At 66.6% G+C, this 21,582-nt stretch overlaps 5 protein-coding genes across 7 annotated transcripts; 3 read left to right on the forward strand and 2 right to left on the reverse strand.

Annotated features, from left to right (window-relative positions):
• Positions 1 to 1,703: 1,703 nt before the first annotated feature.
• On the forward strand, positions 1,704 to 4,810 carry EFNA1 (ephrin A1). The gene is made up of 5 exons (XM_082298803.1): positions 1,704 to 1,819; positions 3,064 to 3,359; positions 3,457 to 3,522; positions 3,777 to 3,827; positions 4,049 to 4,810. Exons 1-5 carry the CDS (start codon positions 1,719 to 1,721, stop codon positions 4,165 to 4,167), a joined length of 633 nt encoding a protein of 210 aa, XP_082154929.1. The 5' UTR covers positions 1,704 to 1,718; the 3' UTR covers positions 4,168 to 4,810.
• Positions 4,811 to 5,955: 1,145 nt separating this feature from the next.
• On the forward strand, positions 5,956 to 8,147 carry SLC50A1 (solute carrier family 50 member 1). The gene is made up of 6 exons (XM_082298800.1): positions 5,956 to 6,072; positions 6,659 to 6,736; positions 6,836 to 6,959; positions 7,033 to 7,191; positions 7,257 to 7,376; positions 7,866 to 8,147. Exons 1-6 carry the CDS (start codon positions 5,999 to 6,001, stop codon positions 7,965 to 7,967), a joined length of 657 nt encoding a protein of 218 aa, XP_082154926.1. The 5' UTR covers positions 5,956 to 5,998; the 3' UTR covers positions 7,968 to 8,147.
• A 2,561-nt stretch (positions 8,148 to 10,708) lies between these two features.
• On the reverse strand, positions 10,709 to 11,364 carry DPM3 (dolichyl-phosphate mannosyltransferase subunit 3, regulatory; the record flags this gene model as incomplete). 2 transcript variants are annotated; one of them, XM_082298807.1, is made up of 2 exons in its annotated part: positions 11,309 to 11,364; positions 10,709 to 11,002 (listed from the first exon to the last, which is right to left on the reverse strand). In XM_082298807.1, the coding sequence occupies exon 2, from the start codon at positions 10,994 to 10,996 to the stop codon at positions 10,709 to 10,711; it is 288 nt and encodes a 95-aa protein (XP_082154933.1). In that variant the 5' UTR covers positions 10,997 to 11,002; positions 11,309 to 11,364. The 2 variants fall into 2 exon arrangements, with proteins under 2 accessions (XP_082154933.1, XP_082154934.1); XM_082298808.1 differs by having other exon boundaries at positions 10,709 to 11,017; positions 11,309 to 11,337.
• Positions 11,365 to 12,037: 673 nt separating this feature from the next.
• Positions 12,038 to 13,942, reverse strand: KRTCAP2 (keratinocyte associated protein 2). Its single transcript, XM_082298805.1, has 5 exons — positions 13,871 to 13,942; positions 13,200 to 13,354; positions 12,861 to 12,924; positions 12,551 to 12,617; positions 12,038 to 12,242 (listed from the first exon to the last, which is right to left on the reverse strand). The coding sequence occupies exons 1-5, from the start codon at positions 13,872 to 13,874 to the stop codon at positions 12,122 to 12,124; spliced, it is 411 nt and encodes a 136-aa protein (XP_082154931.1). The 5' UTR covers positions 13,875 to 13,942; the 3' UTR covers positions 12,038 to 12,121.
• A 530-nt stretch (positions 13,943 to 14,472) lies between these two features.
• On the forward strand, positions 14,473 to 21,582 carry TRIM46 (tripartite motif containing 46; the record flags this gene model as incomplete). Of its 2 annotated transcripts, none has more annotated exons than XM_082298776.1 (10): positions 14,473 to 14,535; positions 15,930 to 16,255; positions 16,773 to 17,061; positions 17,574 to 17,717; positions 17,839 to 17,934; positions 18,052 to 18,305; positions 18,398 to 18,519; positions 20,390 to 20,689; positions 20,774 to 21,071; positions 21,207 to 21,582. In XM_082298776.1, 10 exons carry the CDS (start codon positions 14,473 to 14,475, stop codon positions 21,580 to 21,582), a joined length of 2,268 nt encoding a protein of 755 aa, XP_082154902.1. The 2 variants fall into 2 exon arrangements, with proteins under 2 accessions (XP_082154902.1, XP_082154903.1); XM_082298777.1 differs by having other exon boundaries at positions 15,930 to 16,185; positions 16,718 to 17,061.

The following is a 21,582-nucleotide window of genomic DNA, read 5'->3' on the forward strand; positions in this document are numbered from 1 at the left end:
AAAAGCAGCCGGTCCCCCTCCCTGGGAGCAAGGGCGTGGGGAGAGAGGCTGGGATGCGCGGGGTGCAGGTGGGATGTGGGGCACCCGGCCCCACGGCCTGGACCCGCACGATCCCTTGGCTGTGGGAGCCACAGTCGCTCTCAGGTTACGGTGCCGGCGCCTGCCGGAGCCCCTGCCGTGTGCCAGGGGAGCGCTCCGCGCCCGCTGCGGCACAGGGCATGCAACATTACCCACAATCAATGGATCATTATGGAATAAACAAGAGGAAAGTTGTTTTGCAAATGCGGCTGAGTTATCGCTTCACAACACGCGGCGAAGCGTCGCACGCCGGCCGGGACACGGATGGATCCATGTCAGAGCAAATGGGAGCCGACAGCGAGGCACCGCGCTCCCGCCAGGCAGTGGCAGCGTGCCCACTGTGCCCACCCCGGCTCTGTGCCCACAGCCCCTCGTCCTGCACCCACAGGCCCCCACCCTGCACCCACAGCCCCTCATTCTGCATCCACAGCCCCCGTTCTGCACCCACAGCCTGTCCTGCACTCACAGCTCTCCCTCCTGCACCCAAAGCCCCCCCACCCTGCACCCACAGCCCGTCCTGCACCCACAGCCCTCCCTCCTGCACCCAAAGCCCCCCCACCCTGCATCCACAGCCCCTCACTCTGCACCCACAGCCCCTCACTCTGCACCCACAGCCCGTCCTGCACCCACAGCTCTCCCTCCTGCACCCAAAGCCCCTCATCCCGCACCCACAGCTCTCCCTCCTGCACCTACAGCCCCCCACCCTGCATCCACAGCCCCCCGTCCTGCACCCACAGCCCCTCATCCTGCACCCTTAGCCCCGCATCCTGAACCGGCAGCACCTATTCCTGCACCCACAGCTCCCTGTCCCACAACCACAGCCCCATCCTGCACCTACAGCTCCCCACCCTGCATCCACAGCCCCCCATCCTGTACCCACAGCCCCATCCTGCACCTACAGCTCCCCACCCTGCACCCTCAGCCCCCTGTCCTGCACCCACAGCTCCCATCCTGCACCCTCGGCCAGACCTCCCAGTAAGGAGGGTTCACTCTTCCCTGGGCCTCCGAGGTCACTCTGTGGGGATCAGCCCGGGCTGCGCTCCAGGTGAAGGTGACCCCAGGGGGGACCGTGGGTGGTGGGTGCTGCCGGGGAGGACCTGCCCCCCATGCCGCGCCGGTGCGTGTGTGGGGCCCCTACCTGGTGTGGGTCACTTGTGGGGGGGTGTCCCTGCTCTGTGCCGGTCTCCTGCAAGGGGATGGCGTGTGAGCATCGAGGGGGGTGGACCTGGAGAGCAGGGTGAGGGTGTGGTGCGAGGGGAGTGTGTCCCCTTGCCCGGTGCCGTTTCCGGTAGGGGGGCGGGGGTTTGTGTCCCCCTGCCCGGTCCCGGTGTGGGGGAGGGTGTGTGTTTGTGTCCCGGCTAGTGCCGGTCCCGGTAGGGAGGGTTTGTGTCCCCCTGCCCGGTGGCGGTCCCGGTGCTCGCCAGTGCGTGCTCCCGCCCGTGCTGGTCTCGGTGTGGGGGTGGTTTGTGACCCCTGATCGATACCCGTGGGGGGTGTGTCGTGTGTGTGTCCCCCCCCCGCCTCGTCCCGTGTGTTGTTGTGCGAGCGCGGGGCGGTGGCGGGGGCGGGGCGGCGGCGGGGCCGTACTTAAGGCGGGGGCGGGCGAGGGGCCGCCCGTGGAGCGCAGCACCCGCGGAGCGATGGGGCAGCCGGGGGTGCCCCTGGCCCTGCTGGGGCTGGGGCTGTGCTGGGCGGCGGCGGCCGAGCGGCACACGGTGTTCTGGAACAGCTCCAACCCCCGGTGAGTGACCCCCGCTTCCCACCGAGACCCCCCCGCAAACACGCACCGGGACAGGCACCGGCCGCCCCGAGGGCGCGGGCGGCGCCGCTCCGCTCCCCGGCGGCCTTTGTGCGGAGCGGGCGGCGGGACGAGGCGGCGGGGCCGGTGCGCGGCTCGGTGCGGGGGCGGCGGGGCCGTGCGGGGGGCGGCGGGGCCGGCCCAGGTGCGCCCGGGGGGGCCTTTCCGTTCTCAGGGCCGTGCGAAGGGGCCGCTTCCTTCCCGCGGGGGGGGCGCGGCGCCAGCCCCGGCGCCGGCCCCGGGGACCGTGTTGACAAACACGGGGCAGGATGTGCGGGGGGGTAGACCTGGATCGAGGGCCCCCCTCGCTCACCGGCCGCCGAGGCTGCGGGGGGACCCCATCCCAAGCACCAGCCCCACAGGCTCTAGGGGTGCCTCCGCCCCCTCCTGAGCCGTGATTCCCCCTGGTTGTGGGCGTGCTCCCCCAGGGCATGACCTCTCTCAGGCTCTAGAGGTGTCCCCCTTGGCTTTCGGGGAGCCCCCCTCACTCTCCAGACCCCCAGGCTGTGGGGGTGCCCCACATTTAGGTACCCGTGGGGGTGCGTGGGGCTTCCCCTCCCTCCTTGGCCTAAGTCAGTCCCTCCCCAAATTGTGGGAGCTCTCCCCTCTCCCCAGGCCGTGTTTCCCACGACTGTAGGACTCCCCTAGGTTGTAGGGCTGTGCCCTCTGGGTCCCCCCACCGGGTTTGGGGAGTAAGGGGGTGCCCCCATGGGTGGCTGAGCCCTCTCTAGGCCACCACAGCCAGCGAGATGGGGACCCCGTGGAGGGCCCCCAGCGTGCCCCCCCCGGCTGGGGTGTGGGGCGCAGCTGGAGCCGGGCTGGCTGCCCCACGGCGAGAGCCGCGACGCCTCCTGCTCCGGCAGCGCTGGGCCGGGCAGGGTGCGGGCAGGGTGCGCGTCCCAGCGGGTCCCCTCCCTGCTCCCCAGCTCTCGGGAAGCGCTGGGAAGTGGGGTGCGCTCACCACTCACTGCCGGGGGGCCAAGCCGGAGGGAGAGTGAAGCAGGGGTTGTCCTTTCAAAACTATTCCAGGTGCCGCAAGGCTCAGCACAGGGGAGGGTGGACCCAAGGGTGCCCCCACCCAGCACTGCCGTGGGCAGGGTGCTGGCCCCCCTGGGTGTGGGGGATTTGGGGCTGCAAGTAAGGCCCCTAACCCGGAGCTGACCCCCCTGCCCTCCCTCCGGCCACAGGTTTCTGTGGAGTGACTACACAGTGGAGGTTCGTCTCAATGACTACCTGGACATCATCTGCCCCCACTACGAGGAGGGCAGCGTGGACCCCCGGGCCATGGAGCGCTACACGCTGTACCTGGTGGAGCTCGAGGAGTACCAGGCCTGCAAGCCCCGCTCCAAGGAGCAGATCCGCTGGGAATGCGACAAGCCCAGCGCCCTGCACGGCCCCGAGAAATTCTCGGAGAAGTTCCAGCGCTTCACTCCCTTCACGCTGGGCAAGGAGTTCAAGGAGGGGCATAGCTACTACTACATCTGTGAGTGCTGGGGGGCTGCAGGGGGGGCTCCGAGGTGCTGCAGGGAATCCCCATCGGGCTCCCCCTACCCCTGCCTAACCTGCCTCTTCCTTCACAGCCAAGCCCATCCACCACCACGGTGAAGCCTGCCTGAAGCTGAAGGTGACGGTGACAGGCAAAGGCAGTGAGTATCACCACCCCCTCAGGGCTCCCCCCCGCGTCCTCCCCTTCCCGCTCGCGGTGCCGGTGCCCAGTGTGGCCTTGGCTGCGCTGAGTCACGGCCTGGCCGTGGCCTCTGGCCAGCCCGGGGTGTGAGCACGCGCGGCTTGGCCGGGAAGGTGTTGGGGGTGGGGGTGGGGAACAGCCCACAGTGAAACAGGATTTTGGGAAGGCTGGGGTGCTGCCCTTCCCTGGTGTGACCCCCTGTCTGTTCTGCAGCTCCGGCACCGCCTGCCCCGGCCTCGACACAGAAGGGGAGGATCCAGGCAGGTGTGTTGGGGGCTGTGGGTTGGGGCCGAGCCAACTTCCCTGCCGGGGACACAGGGGGTTCTGGGGGGCACCAGGCTGAGCCCAGCTGCCTCTCCTGGGGGGCTCTGGAGCTGGCTGAGGTACCGAGGCTGGTGGCAACCCTCTGCAGGGGTGATGTGCTGCTGGTTTGGGGTACAGCTCGTCTTCTGGGGGTGCTGACTGCTCCTCTCTTTCCCCCACAGACGATGCGGCCGCACACGTGCTGAGGAGCGTGGGGCAGAACTCAGCCATGCGCAGCAGCAGCCGCCCCTTCACTTTCATCAGCCTCCTCCTGCCCCTCCTGGTGCCGCAGGGGCTCTGAGCCGCCCCTCGTGCCCGGACCCACCAAGGCTGTGGCCACTGGGGACCCCCGTGGTCCCTGCACGTCTGCCCCGGGTGCCCTGCCCTGCGCACGTCTGGGCAAGGAAAGGATTTGTCAGTATTATGGGGCTGGAGGGCCCAAAGCCATCGGAGCAGCTGGAGCCTTCAGGCTTCCCTGGCCCTTCCAGGATGGTCCTGGCAGCCAGAGGCCGAGCGGGAGCCTGGAGCTGGAGGGGCTAAAGTGCCCTGGACTGGAGAGGGGCAGGGGGCTGGCACCCCTGCCCCACAGCTGAGCTTGCCCACCACCCTCGGGGCTCTCCCCGCGGTGGGCTTGGACTGGAATGTGTCCTGCAGGCGGGGACGTGGGGGTGGCCAGGTGACACCGGTGCAGGGGGCTACTTACCCCCAGTGTCACTGGCTCGGGGAGCACAGACAGGCTGGGGATGCCCCGCAGCCAGGGGAGCAGGGTTTTAAGAAACATCCCACTCCCCACCGTGCTGCACCCCTACCCCATCCTTCATCCCCTGGCCCTTCCCCATCCCTCCCCTCCGCTGGGTGCCGGAGGGACGCCCCAGCACCCCCTTTGTACAGCTTTCTAACACGGGACTTTTTATACCATTGTCGGGAATAAATAACCGAAACCACGCTGAGCTCCTGAGATGTCCCCCACCCTCCTGGGCCAGGCTCTCCCAGCCCCTGTGGGGGGTTGGGCTGGTTAATTAATTAATTGGCTGGTGTTTGCACGGGGCTGTAAAGTGGCCAAGTGCCACAGTGGCTGGCACTGTCCCCGGCTTTATCTGGTGACACAAAGGCCTCCCCTGAGCGTGGGGGCCCCTCCCCCTGCCCGGGAGTGAGCTTCCAGGTGGGGGGCAGCAGCTCCTAGGACAAACCCCGCTGGAGTGGGACAGACCCCATGGGATGGGACAAATCCCACCGGTGGTGAGGAGGGGCCTGAGCCAGAGCCCCCGGGGCTGGGCAGGGGCCACAGCCTGGCTGCACCCCAGGGACCCCCACAAGGGCCGGTGGGTCCCTGGGGATATTTGGCCTTGGGAAGGGAGGGAATCTCACGGATATAAAGATGGGGGATCACAAAGGAGTGACCCCAGGGATGTAGGGCCCTGAGGTGTGAGACAGTGGGGGTGCAGGGAGCTGGGATCACAGGGATTTGAGGCCCCTGAAATTGGGAACCCTGGGGAGCACAAGGGTCCTGGAGAGGTGAGATCTTGGGGAACTGGGGTCACAGGGATGCCTGGCATCTGAATGTGGGGAACCCTAGAGATGGAGGGTTGTGGAGAGGCGGGATCTTGGGGTCACGGGCACGAGTGATCCCCAGGATGTGTGGGGGCACCCTGGGACTGGAAGCCCATGGAAATGTGGATCCCAGGCTGCAGGATCCTGAGGAATTTTTGTCACAGGGATATGTGACACCTGGAGGGGGAGGGGGGTGGGCGTGGGAAGCTGGGGTCACGGGGATGTGTGACCCCAGGGCTGTGAAATCTGGGCCATCAGGGTGACCCGTGGGACACCAGGCCCCTGGACTTGGGGACCCCAGGCCTGGAGTGGGGCACTCAAGACACGACACACACGGGCTGCTCCCCCCAGCTCCCCGCCCCCCCTTCAAACCGGCCCCGGTGCTTTCCCCGTTGCCGCCCGGGTGCCCGCGGGGCGGTCGCGACGGTACCGGCGCTGCTCCCCCCGCTCGGTGCCGGCTCCCCGCCGCCCCTCCCCGCCCGGTGCGCGGCCGGTCCCTCCCCGGTAGTGCGTCCCGCCCCGCCCCGCCCCGCCGCGGGCAGCGCCGCCCCCGCCGCGCTCCCGCCGGTGCCCGGTGTCCGATGTCCGGCATGGCCCCGGCGGTGCTCGCCGGTGTCTGCCTGGCCGCCACCCTCGCCATGTTCGCCACGGGCCTGTGAGCGATCGGCGGCAGCCCCGGACGGGGGCGGGGGGGGATGGGGAACGCACCGGGACCAGCTCGGGGGTGCAGTGAGGGCCGGGGGCGCTGGGGGTGCAAGGGGGCAGACCCCAGGGCCGGTTTTGGGGTGCAGAGGGGGCCTTGGGAGGGGGATTTGAGGGTTTAGTGGGGCCCGTGGGGGGGTGAGGGTGCAGTCAGGACACCAGGGCCGGTTTTGGGGTGCAGTGGGGCCCATGGGGGGGTGAGGGTGCAGTCAGGACACCAGGGCCGGTTTTGGGGTGCAGTGGGGCCCATGGGGGGGTGAGGGTGCAGTCAGGACACCAGGGCCAGTTTGGGGGTGCAGTGGGTGCCATAGGGGGGGTGCAATAGAGAGGGCACCAGGGCCAGTTTGGGGGTGCAGTAGGCCATGGATAGCTGGTGCAGAGGGACTGGGGGCGTGATGGGGATGGTGCTGAGTCCAGTTTGGGGGGTGCAGAGGGAGGAGAGTGGAGGGGTGCAGTGCCTGCTGGCTGCAGGGACTGGAGCCCCCCCCACCCCAGCACTGCCAGGCACCCAGGAGGTCGCTGCCCCCCACTCTCCCCAGGTCTGACCTGCGCCAGATTTTGGCGACCAGGAGTGTGGAGAACATCCAGTTCCTGCCCTTCCTCACCACTGATGCCAAGTACAGCGGGGTCGGGCCCTGGGGAGGGGGGTCACATATATTCGAGGGGCAGGGGAGATCCTCAGGCTGCAGCCAAGTGCCTGTGCCATGTCCCTGCAGCAACCTGAGCTGGTTGGGCTACGGCTGCCTGAAGGGGGACGGGACACTGATCACGGTCAACGCCATCGGGGCAGCTCTGCAGACCCTCTACATCCTGGTGTATCTCTACTACAGCCCCGCCAAGGTGGGGCAGGGGCCTGGGGTGATGGGGAGGATGGGGGATCCTCATCCTGACATCCCCCTGCTGTCCCTCCCAGCGCTCCGTGCTGCTGCAGGTCCTGCTGCTCCTGGCTGTGGTGGTCACTGGCTATGGCTACTTCACCATCCTGGTTGACACGGGGACGCGCCTGACACACCTGGGGCTCTTCTGCAGCATCTTCACCATCACCATGTACCTGTCACCGCTGGCTGACCTGGTGTGTGGGGCTTGGCAGAGCTGGGGGTTGCCAGCCCAGGCCCTGCCTGACATTTTTTCCTGCAGGCCAAGGTTGTCCGGAGCAAGTCGACGCGGTGCCTGTCCTTTCCCCTGACCGTCACCACCTTCGTGGCCTCCAGCAGCTGGACACTCTATGGCCTGCAGCTCCACGACCCCTACATCACAGTGGGTTGGGGTGGTGGAAAACCAAGGGGTGCCATCCCATCCCCATCCCCATCCCATCTCATCCTGTCCCAAACCATCCTGCTCCATTGCATCCTACGCAGTCCCATCCCCATCCCATTCCACTCTTCTCCATCCCACCCCACTCTATCTCATCCCATCCTGCCCCGTCCCATTCCCATCTCACCCCACTCCATCCCCATTCCACCCTATCCCTAAACCATCCCACCCCATCCCACTCTGCCCTATCCCATCCTATCCCATCCCCATCCTACCCCATCCCATTCCACCCCATTCCCCTCTCATGGCTCAGCTGAGCACTTGGCTTGGGGCCGGCCCTGTTCAGCACCGCCTGTGTCACCCAGCCAAGGGTGACAAGGCTCAGCACGATGACTATTGATTTTAATTAATTAGCTGGGATGGGGCCAATAAACCTCCCCCGGCACTGCAGGGGGAGGGGTACATCCACTCTCCCCCCATGTCCTCCCACAGGTCCCCAACGTGCCAGGGATCGTCACCAGCCTCGTGCGGTTCTGGCTCTTCCAGCGGTACAGGCCAGAGCAGGACAAGCCCTACAGCTCCCTGCCCGCCTGAGAGGTCCCCTAAGGAGCACCCCAACTCTGGCCTGGGCTGGCCCCACCGCCGAGCCCGGGTGCCGCCACTGTCCCCTTGGCTGCTCCCAGTGGGACACCAGGAAGGACCTCCTGCCTCCAGCCCTGCATCCTTCAACGATGGCCGGGGAGCTCTCGGCGATGCCTTTGGGGTGCCGTAAGCCCCTCACATCCCAGGGTGGGAGGATAGTTTTCCATGCTCACAACCCTGCCTGGCACCAGGATGGGGCTTCCAGGGGCCCAGGTGTCTCTTTTGTATGGATTCAAGTGCCTTTTAATAAATCAGAGACTTCCCAGTGCCTGGTTCTTGTACCTCCCTCCTGGTGCTGCTGCAGAGGATGGTACAGCTCTTGGCCCTACAGCTGCTTTGGGAGCTCCTTGTGGCCAACCAGGGGCTGCTTATGGCCATACAGGGGTTGCTTGTGGTGGGGGGCTCATCCTGACACCCCCTGGGCTCTGGCAAACCCTCACCAGGCATCAGCCCTGGTGTTGGGCAGAGGGCTGGGATGGGGCCACAAGGGAACCCCAGGGAAGACAGCGCTGCCGGGGTTCTGCTCTGACCCCTCTGAGCTACGGGACCACCCCTCACAGCGTGGGGGTAAAAGCCAGTGGAGCTGACAAGCAGCCACCATGCCAGGAACTGGGAATCAATGGGAATCCTTGCTAAACCCCCATGGATCGAGCGGGCCTGGATCAAGCGTCAATCCTACGTTGATTAACCAATTAACAGCGATCTGGAATGAAGATATCGGGCCAGTGCCTCAGTGGAGAGGCAGGAGGGGCCAAATCACACAGCAGACACCAGAGCCTCGTGGAAGGTGACCCCCACCCCGTGCAGGAGAACCCCAGGACCAAGGAGCCCACACTCCGGCCAGATGCCACCGTAGGGATGAAGGATGCGGTGCCGGCGATGTCGGCAGGAGCTGTGCTGTGCCTCAGCTGCTTGTGCACACCTCACACACAGCCTGGAAAAACCCATCCAGAGGGACGGGGCCGAGCCGAGCGCGGTGCCAAGGGAGGGAGGACGAGCTCCCAGCGTGCTCTGTCTTGCCCCTGTGGAGCTCTGGCTGCTCCCGGGACTCAGCCCAGTGGGGAGGAGCCCCCCGCTCCCCCCAGCAGTGGGAGCAGCTCCCAGCCCGGCCCCACAGCCTCGGGAAAGGGCAGCTTTCCCCACTGACACGCCTTGGCTGCCGACCGGTCGCTCCGGCTGCCCCATGCCGGGAGCGGCTGTGACGTGGCCACTCGTGCCAGGCCGGAGGCAGCTCCCGGACGCTGCCATGCAGGGAGGAGCTGCCGCCAGGCTGCTGGCACATGGGCTGGGAGTAGCTCCTGATGGCCATGAGTAGAGGCCCTGGATTGCCCTGAGTAGCCCCTGGATGACCACAAGTAGCCCCTTGAAGGCCATGAATAGCCACGGAAAGGCCATGAGTGCAGGCTCTGGATTGCCATGAGTATCCTGCACAGGGTCATGGGTAGCTCACAGAGGGCTGTGAGTAGCCCCTAGATGACGAGTAGTAGCCCCTGATGGTCCTGAGTAGCTCACAGAGGGCTTTCAGTAGGCCCTGATGGCCACAAGTAGCCCCAGGATGGGGCTGGATGCCATGAGTAGCCTGCAGAGTCATGAGTAGCCCCTGCATGACCACAAGTAGCCGCTGGATGGATATGTGTAGCCCCTTTGAATGATCATGAGGAGCTCTTGGTTGGCTGTGAGTAGCCTCTGATAACCCTGAGTAGCCCCTGATGGCCCTGAGTAACCTGCACAGGGCTGTCAGTAGCCCCGTCAGTGCACTGCTGTCCTTGTGCTGTGGTCCTGACCCCACCAAGGCCCCACGTGGCCAAATCCAGGGCAATGTCATCCCCCAAGCATCCGTGTGCCAGCGAGCGTTGGGAGCTTCCCACCCTGCTCCCACCAGCCTTTGCTGCTCAGGAAACAGCTAATTAGCTACTCCTGCTAATTAACCCGATCCTCCCTCCCGCTCCCAACTGCTCCTTTCTGCAGAGGATACACAGCTGCTAATTAAAATCCCCAAGTCCTTTGGCTGGAGGAGCTGGCGGCTGCCAGGGCAGCAGGTCCCGGCACATCGGGTCAGAGAGCAGGGATGGGGGTCCCCAGGAGCGGGGCCCCCCCCAGACAGAGCCCCTCAGCCCTCCCTCTTCCCAGTGAAGCCCAGTGTGGTGCTGTGGATGGGCAGAGGAGTCGGGGGAGCTCCCCTCGGGCTGCCAGGGCAGGGGGGACACCACGCCGCGATTTAAAGGCTGTGCTGCCCGCTCCACCCTGCCAGTCCCTCTCCTCCTTCCTGGGAATCCGGCCAGCAGGATGGGATGAGCTCCTCCAGCTCCCACCTGCCGGGGATGTGAGCCGGGAATGTGCTTGGGCTCTGGGGCACGGCCTGGTACCGCATCCGACTCCAGAGCCAGGTTCCAGGGAGCTCAGGGAGGGAGAGGCAGGGCAACACGGGGTGGGGGTTCCCTGCAGCCCCTCAGAGTGGTGGGAGAACTGGGCCTGCATGGAGACCCCACCCTTCACAGAGACCCTCCCCGAACCCCCACCTCACACCGGTGAGAGCTGAGCGATTTCTCGGGAGAGCCAAGTGATTCCCCCGGGGCGGCTTCCAGCAGCGCCCGAGGCTCTCAGTGCCCACAGCCCCCCGTGTCCCTGGAGCCCCTCGCTCCCGCCGTGTCCCGGGATCACAGAACAGCACCGGCAGCTGCCGTCCCCGGGCTTTATTGGGGTCCGAGGCGCAGCCCCCGCCGCCGCAGGTCGGCCCGCGCCGCCCTGATGTGCTCCTGCAGCTCGGCGGCCGCCTCCTCGCAGTCGTTGAAGGTGGCCAGGCGGTAGCCCACGGTGGCCAGGGAGTAGCAGCCGAAGGCCACGAGCAAGTAGACGGGCAGCGGCAGCAGCGCCTGGCGGAGCGGGGCCGGCGGCTGCAGCCCCGGCGGGGCCAGAGCCAGCGCGGCCCAGGCCGAGCCCAGCAGGGCGAGTCCGCACAGCCACTGCCCCAGCTTGGTCATGGCGGCCTGAGGGGAGACGGGCTGTGAGACAGGAGCGGGGAGAGGGGGACCCATGAGAGGAGCAGAGGGGGAAAAGGGGAGAGAGGGGACGGGGGGAGAAAGCGGGGCGGGGGGGAGGGGCAGAGAAGGAAGGAGGAGGAAAGCCCGGAGAGCGGAGCCGGGAAAGACGGGCTGCCCCGCGCCGGGCCCAGTCTCCCCGGGGCTCCTGACCGGAGCGCGGCCCCAAACCCCTCTGGGCCTGCACCGGCCGTACCGGCAGCACCCCTCCGAGCCCCCCCCCCCTCAAAGACCCGGGCCCAGCCCCGCCCCCACCTGGCTTGGTCCCGCTCCCGGTCCTGGTCCCGCTCCCCGCTCGGCGCGGCGGTGACGTCACGGCAGCGCCGCGCGCGAGGGCTGCCGGGAGCTGTAGTTCCACTGGGGAGCGGCCGCGGGCGCCCCCTGGGGGCGGGGCACGGCACCACCGGGACCCCGCCGGGACCCCGGGTCCGGCCCCGCTCCCGGTGCCGCAGGAAGCGCCGGGCTTTGTCGGCCGCGGCCGGGGCCGCAGGAAGCATCTGGTTTCCTCCACGTCCGGCCGGAGGGGTGCCAGGGGCCTGGCGTGGGAGCGAGTCCCGTCCGCCCTCCCACGGCTGCGGGGACCGTGCCGTTCCCACCCCCCCACCGGAGCAGCCCCGGTGCCCCCCCACACGGTGTCCTGTGGAGGGCACAGATGAGTCTGTGATCCCCTGCCAAACCCAGCAGCCTCGGCTGTGCCAGCGCAGCGGTCTGGTGGCAGCTGGGGCTGCAACCAGAGCAACTGGGACCCCCACAGCCCCCCTGCCCGCTCCAGAGTCTGCTCCAACCTGCCTGGCTCCCCTGGGATCTTCCTCCCCTGCAGGTCTCGGCAGACAAGATACCAGCAGCACATCTTGCCCCCCTTGGCCACCCCCAGCTTCCCTGGGCAACCCAGAACCTACCCCAGGCTCCAGGGCCACTCCCAGCCACACTGGTGCACAGCAGGGGCAGGAACAGGGCCAGGAGCTGGCGAAGGGGACAAGAAGCTACAAAGAAATGGCTTTATTGGGCAGGGGGGAGTCCTGGATCGGCCACAGGGAGGGGGCTGCCCCAGGAAGGGGCATCGGGACATCAATTTCTCTTCCTGCCCTTCCCGACAGCCTTGGCAGGAGCAGCGACGGGCGCTGTGGACTGGTAGAGAGTGGAGGAGATCTTGTTGATGTAGTAGAGACCGACCATGGAGAAGATGAGGCTACGAGGGCAGAAGGAAAGAGGGTGCTCAGCTGCTGGGTACAGGAACACGCCAGGGTCATCCCAACACCTTCCCTGGGTCCCACTCCCCTGCCCTTCCTACACCAACACTTTCCCCTTGGATCCCACTCTCCTGTCCTTCCTGAACACCCTCCCTTGGCTCCCACTATGCTGCCATTCCTGCCAGCCCCCTGAGGGTCCCTGGCAGTCCTGGCCCTGCCCAGCATCCCGTCCCTCTCCCAGTGTCACCCGTGATCCCTCAGGGTCCCCTTGATCGCTCCCCACCCTCCAGGGCAGCTCTGGACATACCAGGTGGTCACACAGACCCGGTGGATGAGGCCAGAGGCGAACAGGGCCAGCAAGAGGCAGGTGAGGACTGTGGAGAACCAGGAGACGCACGATGCTGCAGGGCTGCCCCCGGTGATGGGGGAGGCCATGGCTGCAGCAGCAGCAGCAGCATCATTTCCCCCAGGCCCAGCAAAAGCTCCAGGGGAGCTGCCACAGTTCCAGGGCAGGGCTGGGATTGTCCAGTTCCACTGCTGGAGCACCCCCAGCCCTTCCACAGGCCTTTGGACACTGACGTGTTCCCGCTCCCCTCCTGAGCTCCCACAGCACTTACTCTCGGGGAATATCTTGGCCTGGAAGCCCTTCCCAAAGATGAGGTTCTCCAGGTTGTTGAAGGCCTGGTTGTGGGGTTAAGGGACAGAACGGGATCCTGCTGTCCTCCCATCTCCCATCCTCTCTGCTCCAGTCCCACTCCTGGCCTCTGGACCTGCTCCCGTCCCCCCACTCCCATCCCACGGCCCTGCTCCCAGCCTCTGGACCCACTCCCAGCCCCTGGCCCTGCTCCCCACCACCCCTTTGGTTCCGTTTCCAGCCCCCTGACACGGTGCCCTGGCCCCACTCCCCGCCAGCCCCGCTTCTGTCCCCCGGTCCCACTGCCGGTCCCCAGGGATGCAGTGAGGGAGCAGACGAAGAGCGCGGAGCCCAGCAGCCCGCCCTGGATCGTGAGCCACTCGGTGGAGGCGAGCTGCCGGCTGTACATCTGCATCCCGGCGAACAGCAGCAGCGACAGCAGCGACGACAGTGCCAGGGACGTGCCCGTGCCTACGGCTGCGCCCCGGGGCCGACTCAGCACCGGCACCAGGACCAGGACCGGGCCCGGGACCTGAGCCCAGCCTGCATCCATAGGGCCGTCCCGTGCTCCCCGCCCCCGCTACCCCCCTCATTCCCCCATTCCCCCAGCCCAGTTACCCCCCCACTCTCGTTAATGCCCGCCCCGTTCCCCCCGTGCCCCCAATACCCCTCTGCCTCGTTACGCCTCCACTCTCCTCGGCCCCGTTCCCCCCTGCCCAGTTAACCCCCACTCCCGTTACCCCCGTGCCCCCCTGCCCCGGTACCCCTCACTCCCCCCCTCCCTCCTTTCCCGTTACCCCCGCTATCGCCCCGACCCCCGGTACCCCTCCCGCCTCGGTTACCCACCTGCCCCATTACGCCGCCTCCCCCCATTACCCCCGTTACCCCTCCTGCCCGCCTTGCCCCCGGGTACTCCCATTACCGCCCCTATCCCCGTGCCCCCCCATCCCCCCCTGTTTCCCCGTTACCCCCCCCCCCCGTGCCCCCCTTTACCCATGGTGTCCCCAGCCCGTCCCGGTCCGCTCCCGGTGCCGCCGTTCCGCGCACGCGCACTGCGGCCGCGCGCAGGGGGGACACGGCAGCAGCGCCGGGCTGCGCCACTGCGCGTGCGCGCGCGGCCCCGCCCCTCCCTGCCCGCGCGGCGGCGCGCGCGCCCCCCGGCGGCCGGGAGTGGCACTGCAATGTCCCCGCCGCACGGAGCGCCCTCTGGCGGCCGGGACAGGAACAGCGCGGGGACGGGACCCCCGCACCCGGCCCCGGCACCGACCCCGGGACCCCCCCCCCGGGAGCACCGCCGGTACCAGTGCCACGCTCATCCTGCCCGCAGCCCACCCCAGGCGCCTCTCCCCGAGCGTCGCCCGTCGGGGGATGCCCGCGTGTGCGGTGAGAGCATCTCCGCGCCGACCCCCGCCACCGGTGCCGCCCCTCCGGTGCCTCCACCGCCCCCCGCTGCCGGCGGGGCGGGCGCCGCCGAGCATGCGCGCCGCCACCCCCCGCCCTCCCCCCGGCTCCGCCGCTCCCTGCAACACACCGGGGCGATCGCGGCCGCCGCTGCTGCCGCTGCCGCCGCAGGCACGGGCGCGGGGAGCGGAGCCATGGCCGAGGGCGAGGACCTGCAGACCTTCACCTCCATCATGGACGCGCTCGTCCGCATCAGCGTGAGCGGCCGCGGTGGCGGCGGGGGGGCGGACAGGGGTCCTCCGGGACCGGGTCGCCGTGGCAACGCGGCGGGGACGGAGGGGGGAGGGCGATGCCCTTGAGGGGTGGGCGGGCAGCGGACCCGCACCCCGACTCACCGCAGCGACCTCCGGGGAGGGCCGTCATCGAGACCCCCCCACACCGAGCCACGGTCGAGCCGGGAGCACCGGCTGCAGAGGGGCGGCCCCATCCCGGCCCCGATCTTGATGCCCAGCCCGGTCCTGGCGCTGGTTCTAGTGCTGGGCCCAATCCGGGCTCTGCTGTGGGTCCAGCCCCAGTCCCCATCCCAGCCTCCATCTCCACCCTGGCCCCCATCTCCCTCTCCATCCCAGTTCCAATCCCAGCACCCATCCCAGTCCCCATCCCCATTCCAGCCCTGGGTCCCATCCTGGCACTGTTCCCAGTGCTGGACCTCATCCCCATCCCAGCCACCATTCCCATCCCAGCCCTGGGCCCCATCCTGGTGCTGATCCCAGTGGTGGCCGCCATCCCCATTCCACTGCCAGTCCTGATACTGGCCTAATCCTGGCCCTGCTCTGGGCCCAGCCCCAATCCCATCCCCATCCCAGGCCTGAGTCCTATCCGGGTTCTGATCCCGGTGCTGGTCCTGATTCTGACCATGCTGCTGGTCCCAGGCCTGATCCTGGCTCTGATGCTGGCCCTGGCGCTCATCCTCGCCCCCAGCCCCAGTCCTGATACTGGTCCTGGCTCTGGTTCTGTTCCCAGGCCCGATCCTGACCCTGCTGTGATCCCAGCCTCAGCCCCCAGCCCCATTCCTGTGCTGGTCCCAGTGCTGATCCTGATCCTGAGCATGCTGCTGGTCCTGGTGCCAGTGCTGGCCCCAGTCCTGGTCATGGTGTGGCCCCAGTTCCCATCCCCAGTCCAGCCCTAGGCTTCATCCTGGTGCTGGCCCTGGTGCTGTTCCTGATACTGCTCCCAGGCCTCATCCTGGCGCTGCTGCTGATCCCAGCTCCATTCCTCATCGCAGTGGCAGCCCTGATCCTCATCCTGGTGCTGGTCCTAGTGTTTGTCCTCATCCTGTCCCTGTTGCTGGTCCCAGGCCTCATCATTGCCCTGATGATGGTCCCAGTCCTTGTCTCCATCCCAGCCTGCATCCCAGTACTGGTCGTGGTCCTGATACTGATCCTGGCCCTGGTGCTGGTCCCAGCCTGATCCCGGTCCTGATGCTGATCCCAGGCCCTGATCCCAGTCCTGATGCTGATCCTGGTCCTCGTGCTGGTCCCAGCCCTGATGCTGATCTTGGCCCTGGTGCTGGTCCTGGCCCTGGTGCTGGTCCCATCTGGTCTCGGCCCTGTTCTGCTGCCGGCAGGTGACACTCCCGCTCTCTCCGCAGACCAGCATGAAGAACATGGAGCGGGAACTGGTGTGCCCGGTGTGCAAGGAGATGTACAAGCAGCCTCTGGCACTGCCCTGTACCCACAACGTGTGCCACGTGTGTGCCAGCGAGGTGCTACTGCAGCACGGCCACCTGTGCTGCGACCCCACGTCCGAGCCCACCTCGCCTGCAGCCACCCCGTCCACCCGCAGCCCCCGCCTGGGCCGCCGGGCTGTCCCCAAACCCGACCGGCTCGACCGCCTCCTTAAGTCAGGTGGGGCTGGAGAGAACAGCAGAAGGGACAGGGGCAACAGAGGGGATGGGGATGGCTGGAGACGACAGGGGTGGCTGAGGGGATGGGGACAGGGATGGCTGGAGGGGTTGGGGACAGCTGGAGGGGATGGGGATGGCTGGAGGGGACCAAGATGGCTGAGGGAGAGGGGGATGGCTGGAGGGGACAGGGATGGATGGTTGGAGGGGATGGAAATGGTTGGGGGAGATGGGGACAGCAGAAGGGACAAGAATGGCTGGAGAGGACAGGGGTGGCTGGAGCGGATGAGGACAGAGATGGCTGGAGGGAACAGGACGGAGGGAGGGGAGGGAGATGGCTGGAGGGGATGACAGAGGGAATAGGAACAGCAAAGGGGATGAGGATGGCTGGAGAGGATGGGGACAGGGATAATTGGAGGGGTTGGGAACAGGGACAGCTGGAAGGGATGGAGATGGGGATGGGGACAGCACATCAGGAGGGCTGAGGGACTCTGGCCTCGTGCCCTGCTGACCCCCTCCCTGCCTCCCTCCCACAGGCTTTGGCACCTACCCAGGGCGCAAGCGGGGTGCTGTGCACCCCCAGACCGTCAGCTTCCCGTGCCCCGCCTGCCAGCGGGACGTGGACCTGGGTGAGCGGGGCCTGGGCAGCCTCTTCCGCAACCTGACGCTGGAGCGGGTGGTGGAGCGGTACCGGCAGACCATCAACATCAGCGCGGCCATCATGTGCCAGTTCTGCAAGCCCCCGCAGCTGGAGGCCACCAAGGGCTGCACGGAGTGCAAGTCCAGCTTCTGCAATGAGTGCTTCAAGCTCTACCACCCCTGGGGCACCCAGAAAGCCCAGCACGAGCCCACCCCCCCCACCCTCACCTTCCGCCCCAAGGTACGGCCTCCCCGTGGGTCCTCCTGCCCCGATGGGGGATTAAGGCTGAGAGAATGGGGTTTGTTCAGCCTGGAGAGGAGAAGCTTTGGGGTTACCAGATTGTGGACTTCTAGTATCTGAAGGGAACTTTTGGAAAGGTGGTGCCAGAATATTTACAAGGGCCTGGAATGACAGGACAAAGGGCAGTGAGTTCAAACTGAAAGAGTAAGTTTAGGTTAGATATTAGGAAAAAATTCTTATAGTGAGGGTGGTGTGGCACTGGAACAAGTTGCCCGTGGAAGTTGTGAATGCCCCATCCCTGGAAGTGTTCAAGGCCAGGGTGGGGCTCTGAGCAACGGGGTCGAGTTGAGGATGTCCCTGCTCATGTCAGGCGGGTTGGAACAAGATGATCTTCAAGGTCCCCTTCCACCCCAAACCATTCCATGATTCTAAGATTTGGGGGTGCAGGGGTGGGACTCTGCAGGGCTGGAGCGGGGTGCAGAACCCCGCTGAGCCCCGCTGTGCCCGCGCAGGGGCTGATGTGCCCGGAGCACAAGGAGGAGGTGACTCACTACTGCAAGACCTGCCAGCGGCTGGTGTGCCAGCTCTGCCGTGTGCGCCGCACCCACACCAGCCACAAGATCACCCCGGTGCTCAGCGCCTACCAAGCCCTCAGGGTAAGGGCTGCTGGGGCCGGGCTGGGGCCCTGTGGGGAATTGGGGGCACCGCAGAGCCCCGGTGCAGATGGGGGGTGTGGGGCGGGGTCTGCCGGCACCACATCTCATCACCTTCCTGCAGGAGAAGCTGACGAAGAGCCTCGCCTACATCCTGAGCAGCCAGGACACGGTGCAGACCCAGATTGCCGAGCTGGAGGAGACAGTGAAGCACACGGAGGTAGGGGCAGAGGGCGCCCGTCTGTCCCTGAGCTGTCCCTAGGTGGCACAGCCAGCCCAGTCCCCTCTGGTCCCAGGACATGCCACACACTGACCCTGCCGTGTCTGTGCCCGGCAGGTGAACGGCTCACAGGCCAAGGAAGAGGTGTCACAGCTGATCCAGGGGCTCTGTGCCATGCTGGAGGAGAAGCGGGCCACCCTGCTGCAGGCCATCGAGGAGTGCCAGCAGGAGCGGCTGGCCAGCCTGCACGGCCAGATCCGGGAGCACCAGGCCATGCTGGAGAACTCGGGCATGGTGGGCTATGCTCAGGAGGTGCTGAAGGAGACTGACCACCCCTGCTTTGTCCAGGCTGCCAAGCAGCTGCACAACAGGTGCTGGGCTGCGGGCACGGGGCTGTTGGGGGGGTCAGGGCCCTCTGGTGCCCGAAGCGTCACCGTGACATCCCCTCTCTCCTGCGCTGCAGAATCCTCAGGGCCACCGATTCGCTGCAGAGCTTCCGTCCTGCAGCCAACGCCTCCTTCAGCCACTTCCAGCTGGATGTCAGCAGGGAGCTGAAGCTGCTCACCGACCTGGCCTTCATCCGAGGTAAAAGCAGCGGCACCCGGGCACCGGCTGTGCCCCGTGCCGAGGCACAGCCCCCGCGGGCAGAGCGGGTCCCTGCCCGCCTCGGAGCTCCAGCTCAGCCGTGGCTGCCCAGGGCCGCGCTCGGGCAGGCGCTCGCGGATCTGCCGGTGCCCCCTCCCCGTCAGGGACAGCCCCCGCCCCAGCAGCCCCCAGAGATATCCCTGCCCTGCCCTGTGCCAGGGCATCCGGGCCAGGGGCAGACAGGCAGGGCCGTGGTGCCAGGTGAGGGCAGCAGGAGTGCCGGAGGGTGAGTACGGAGCTGCCCCACTGCCGGGCAGGCGCTTCCCGCAGGGCAGGAGCCGCGGGGCCCTGCCGGACCCGCTGGCGACACGTTTCAGACCTGCTTCTACCTCTCTTTGTTTATAGGCTGCGGCCGCTGCCGAGGCGTCACCGAAGTAACTGAGGCAAGTCACACCCCTGCCCCAGAGCCGCCCCGCTCTCTCTTCCCATCCCTCCATCCCTCCATCCCGCTCCCACCCCAGCCCCGCTCTGCCGCCATCCTCCATCCCGTCCTGCCCGCCGGCGCTGGCAGCCGGTGGCTCTGCCTCCTCCATCTGCCGCCGCTCCTCCTGCCCTCCCACCCCCTCTCACTCCATTTCCGTCCCCATCCTCGCCCCATTTCCATCCTCCTCTCGCCCCATTTCCATCCCACTCCTTGCTCCATTTCCATCCCCTTCCTTGCCCCATTTCTGCCCCCCTCTCACCCCATTTCCGTACCCTCTCGCCCTCTTTCTATCCCCTTCCTCACTCCATTTCTGTTCCACTCTCACCCCACTTCTGTCCATATCCTCACCCACTTCTGCCCCATTCATCACCCCATTTTTCTCCCCCCTCCTCATCCCATTTCCACTCTCTCTTTCCCCATTTCAACCCCATCCTTGCCCTATTTCCACTTCCTTCTCACCCCATTTCCATTCCCCCACTTTCCATTTCCATCCCAGTCTCACCCCATTTCTCACTCCATTTTCATTCTCTCCTTGCTCCATTTCCACCCCTCTCCTTGTTCGATTTTCTTCTCTCTCGTCCCATTTCCATCCCCTTCCTTGCCCCATATCTGTTCCCCCTTTTATGGACCCCATTTATGTCCGCATTCTTGCCCCATTTATGTTCTTCTCTGCACCCCATTTCTGTCCCACTGTCACCCTATTTCCGTCCTCTTCCTCACTCCATTTCCACTCCTCTCCTTGTCCCATTTCTTTCCCCCTTTGCCCTGTTCCCATCTGCCTCCTTGCCCCATTTCTGTCCCTTCCTGCATCCCATTCCCACTTTGTCCTTGCCCCATTTCCATTCTCCCTCTTTCTGTATTTCCATCCTACTCTCACCCCATTTCTGTCCTCTTCCTCTCCCCATTTCCATCCCTCTCCTTGCCCCTTTTCTACCTCCCTCCTCATCCTATTTCCTTTCTCTTCCTTGCCCCATTCCCATCTTTCCCTTACCCTTCTCCCACCCGCCATCCCCTCATCTCTCCTTCCCACCCTGCCTCTGTTCCTGCCAGTACCTTCTACCACCCTCCATCCCCATCTCCTCCTCCTCCTCCTCCTCTTCCGCTGCCTCCACTCTCTCTTTCTCTCTCTCTCTCTCCTCCCTCCCGACTTGCACTCGGCCTGTCTGGTCCCTGGAGCCCCACAGCAGCAGCTCCTCTGTCCCCCTGACTCTCGCTCTCCTCCGGTGCCGACACACGGTCTCCGCAGTCAGACCCCTCTAGACTCTGCTGGTTGTGCGTCCGTCAGTCCGTCCGGAATCCCGGAATGCCCCCTCCCTGCGTCCGGCCGCCTCCCCGCCTGCGGGGCAGGGGATGCTGCCTGATGCCCGCCGCTGCCTCTCCCCGCAGCGCCCGAGGCCCCCGTCATCGACACGCAGCGCACCTACACCTACGACCAGATCTTCCTGTGCTGGCGGCTGCCGCAGCACTCGCCACCCGCCTGGCACTACACGGTGGAGTTCCGCAAGACCGACACCAAGGCCAAGGGGCTGAAGCTGTGGCAGCGGCGGGAGGAGGTGCGGGGCACCTGCGCCCTCGTCGAGTACCTGGACACCGACAGCGTCTACGTGCTCCGAGTGAAGGGCTACAACAAGGCGGGCTTCGGGGACTACAGTGAGGACATCTACCTGCACACGCCACCCGCCCCGGGTGAGAGGGGATGCGGGCTTGGGTCACCCCAGAGCGCCCCGCTGTGCTGTCCTGCTCACCCTCCTCTTCCTCTCCTCCCCGCAGTCCTCAACTTCTTCCTGGACAACCGCTGGGGCTTCAACCGGGACCGGCTGGCCATCAGCAAGGACCAGCGCGCGGTGCGCAGCGTCCCCGGCATCCCCATGCTCTTCGCGGCCGAGCGCCTGATGACCAGCTGCCACCTGTCCATCGACCTGGTCATCGGCGACGTGGCCATCACCCAGGGCAAGAGCTACTGGGCCTGCTGCGTGGACCCCAGCTCCTACCTGGTGAAGGTGGGCGTGGGGCTGGAGAGCAAACTGCAGGAGTGGTTCCAGGTGCCGCAGGACGTGGTGAGCCCCAGGTGAGAGGGGTGGTTTGGGGGTGCAGGGTGTCCTCTGCCTGTTCCTGCCTCCCCAGCGGGCACTGGGGTGTGAGGGGAGCTCCAGCCTGTCCCGTGGGTGTTGGCACCACGACTCACCTGTCCCCCCCTCCACAGGTATGACCCCGACAGTGGCCACGACAGTGGGGCAGAGGACACGACAGTGGAGGCACCTCCTCCCTACGCCTTCCTCACCATCGGCATGGGCAAGATCCTGCTGTCACACGGCTCAGCCCTCACGTCCCGCGACCCCAACGGCTGCACCGTGCCCTTGCCCCCGCGCATCGGCATCTGCCTGGACTACGAGCAGGGCAAGGTGAGCTTCTACGACGCCGTCTCCTTCCGTGAGCTCTGGGAGTGCGGCGTGGACTGCTCGGGGCCCGTCTGCCCTGCCTTCTGCTTCATCGGAGGGGGGGCCCTGCACCTCCAGGAGCTGGTGGCCAACAAGCAGGAGCGGAAAGTGACCATCGGGAACTTCGCCAAGCTGGACTGA

The sequence above is a fragment of the Coloeus monedula genome, assembly GCF_965178545.1.
Source record: "Coloeus monedula genome assembly, chromosome: 29".
Taxonomy (NCBI): Eukaryota; Metazoa; Chordata; class Aves; order Passeriformes; family Corvidae; genus Coloeus; species Coloeus monedula.

What these genes read in the sequence shown, in the direction of transcription:
- EFNA1 (XM_082298803.1), top strand. Translation starts at nt 1,719, where the DNA reads ATGGGGCAGCCGGGGGTGCCCCTGGCCCTGCTGGGGCTGGGGCTGTGC. An exon ending in GACGGTGACAGGCAAAGGCA is followed by an intron (nt 3,523 to 3,776) that starts GTGAGTATCACC and finishes TCTGTTCTGCAG; the next exon opens with CTCCGGCACCGCCTGCCCCG. An exon ending in GAAGGGGAGGATCCAGGCAG is followed by an intron (nt 3,828 to 4,048) that starts GTGTGTTGGGGG and finishes TTTCCCCCACAG; the next exon opens with ACGATGCGGCCGCACACGTG.
- SLC50A1 (XM_082298800.1), top strand. Translation starts at nt 5,999, where the DNA reads ATGTCCGGCATGGCCCCGGCGGTGCTCGCCGGTGTCTGCCTGGCCGCC. An exon ending in GCCATGTTCGCCACGGGCCT is followed by an intron (nt 6,073 to 6,658) that starts GTGAGCGATCGG and finishes CACTCTCCCCAG; the next exon opens with GTCTGACCTGCGCCAGATTT. An exon ending in TGTCACCGCTGGCTGACCTG is followed by an intron (nt 7,192 to 7,256) that starts GTGTGTGGGGCT and finishes TTTTTCCTGCAG; the next exon opens with GCCAAGGTTGTCCGGAGCAA.
- KRTCAP2 (XM_082298805.1), bottom strand. An exon ending in TCTTCGTCTGCTCCCTCACT is followed by an intron (nt 12,925 to 13,199) that starts GCATCCCTGGGG and finishes CCCCACAACCAG; the next exon opens with GCCTTCAACAACCTGGAGAA. An exon ending in GGCCAAGATATTCCCCGAGA is followed by an intron (nt 12,618 to 12,860) that starts GTAAGTGCTGTG and finishes GGTTCTCCACAG; the next exon opens with TCCTCACCTGCCTCTTGCTG.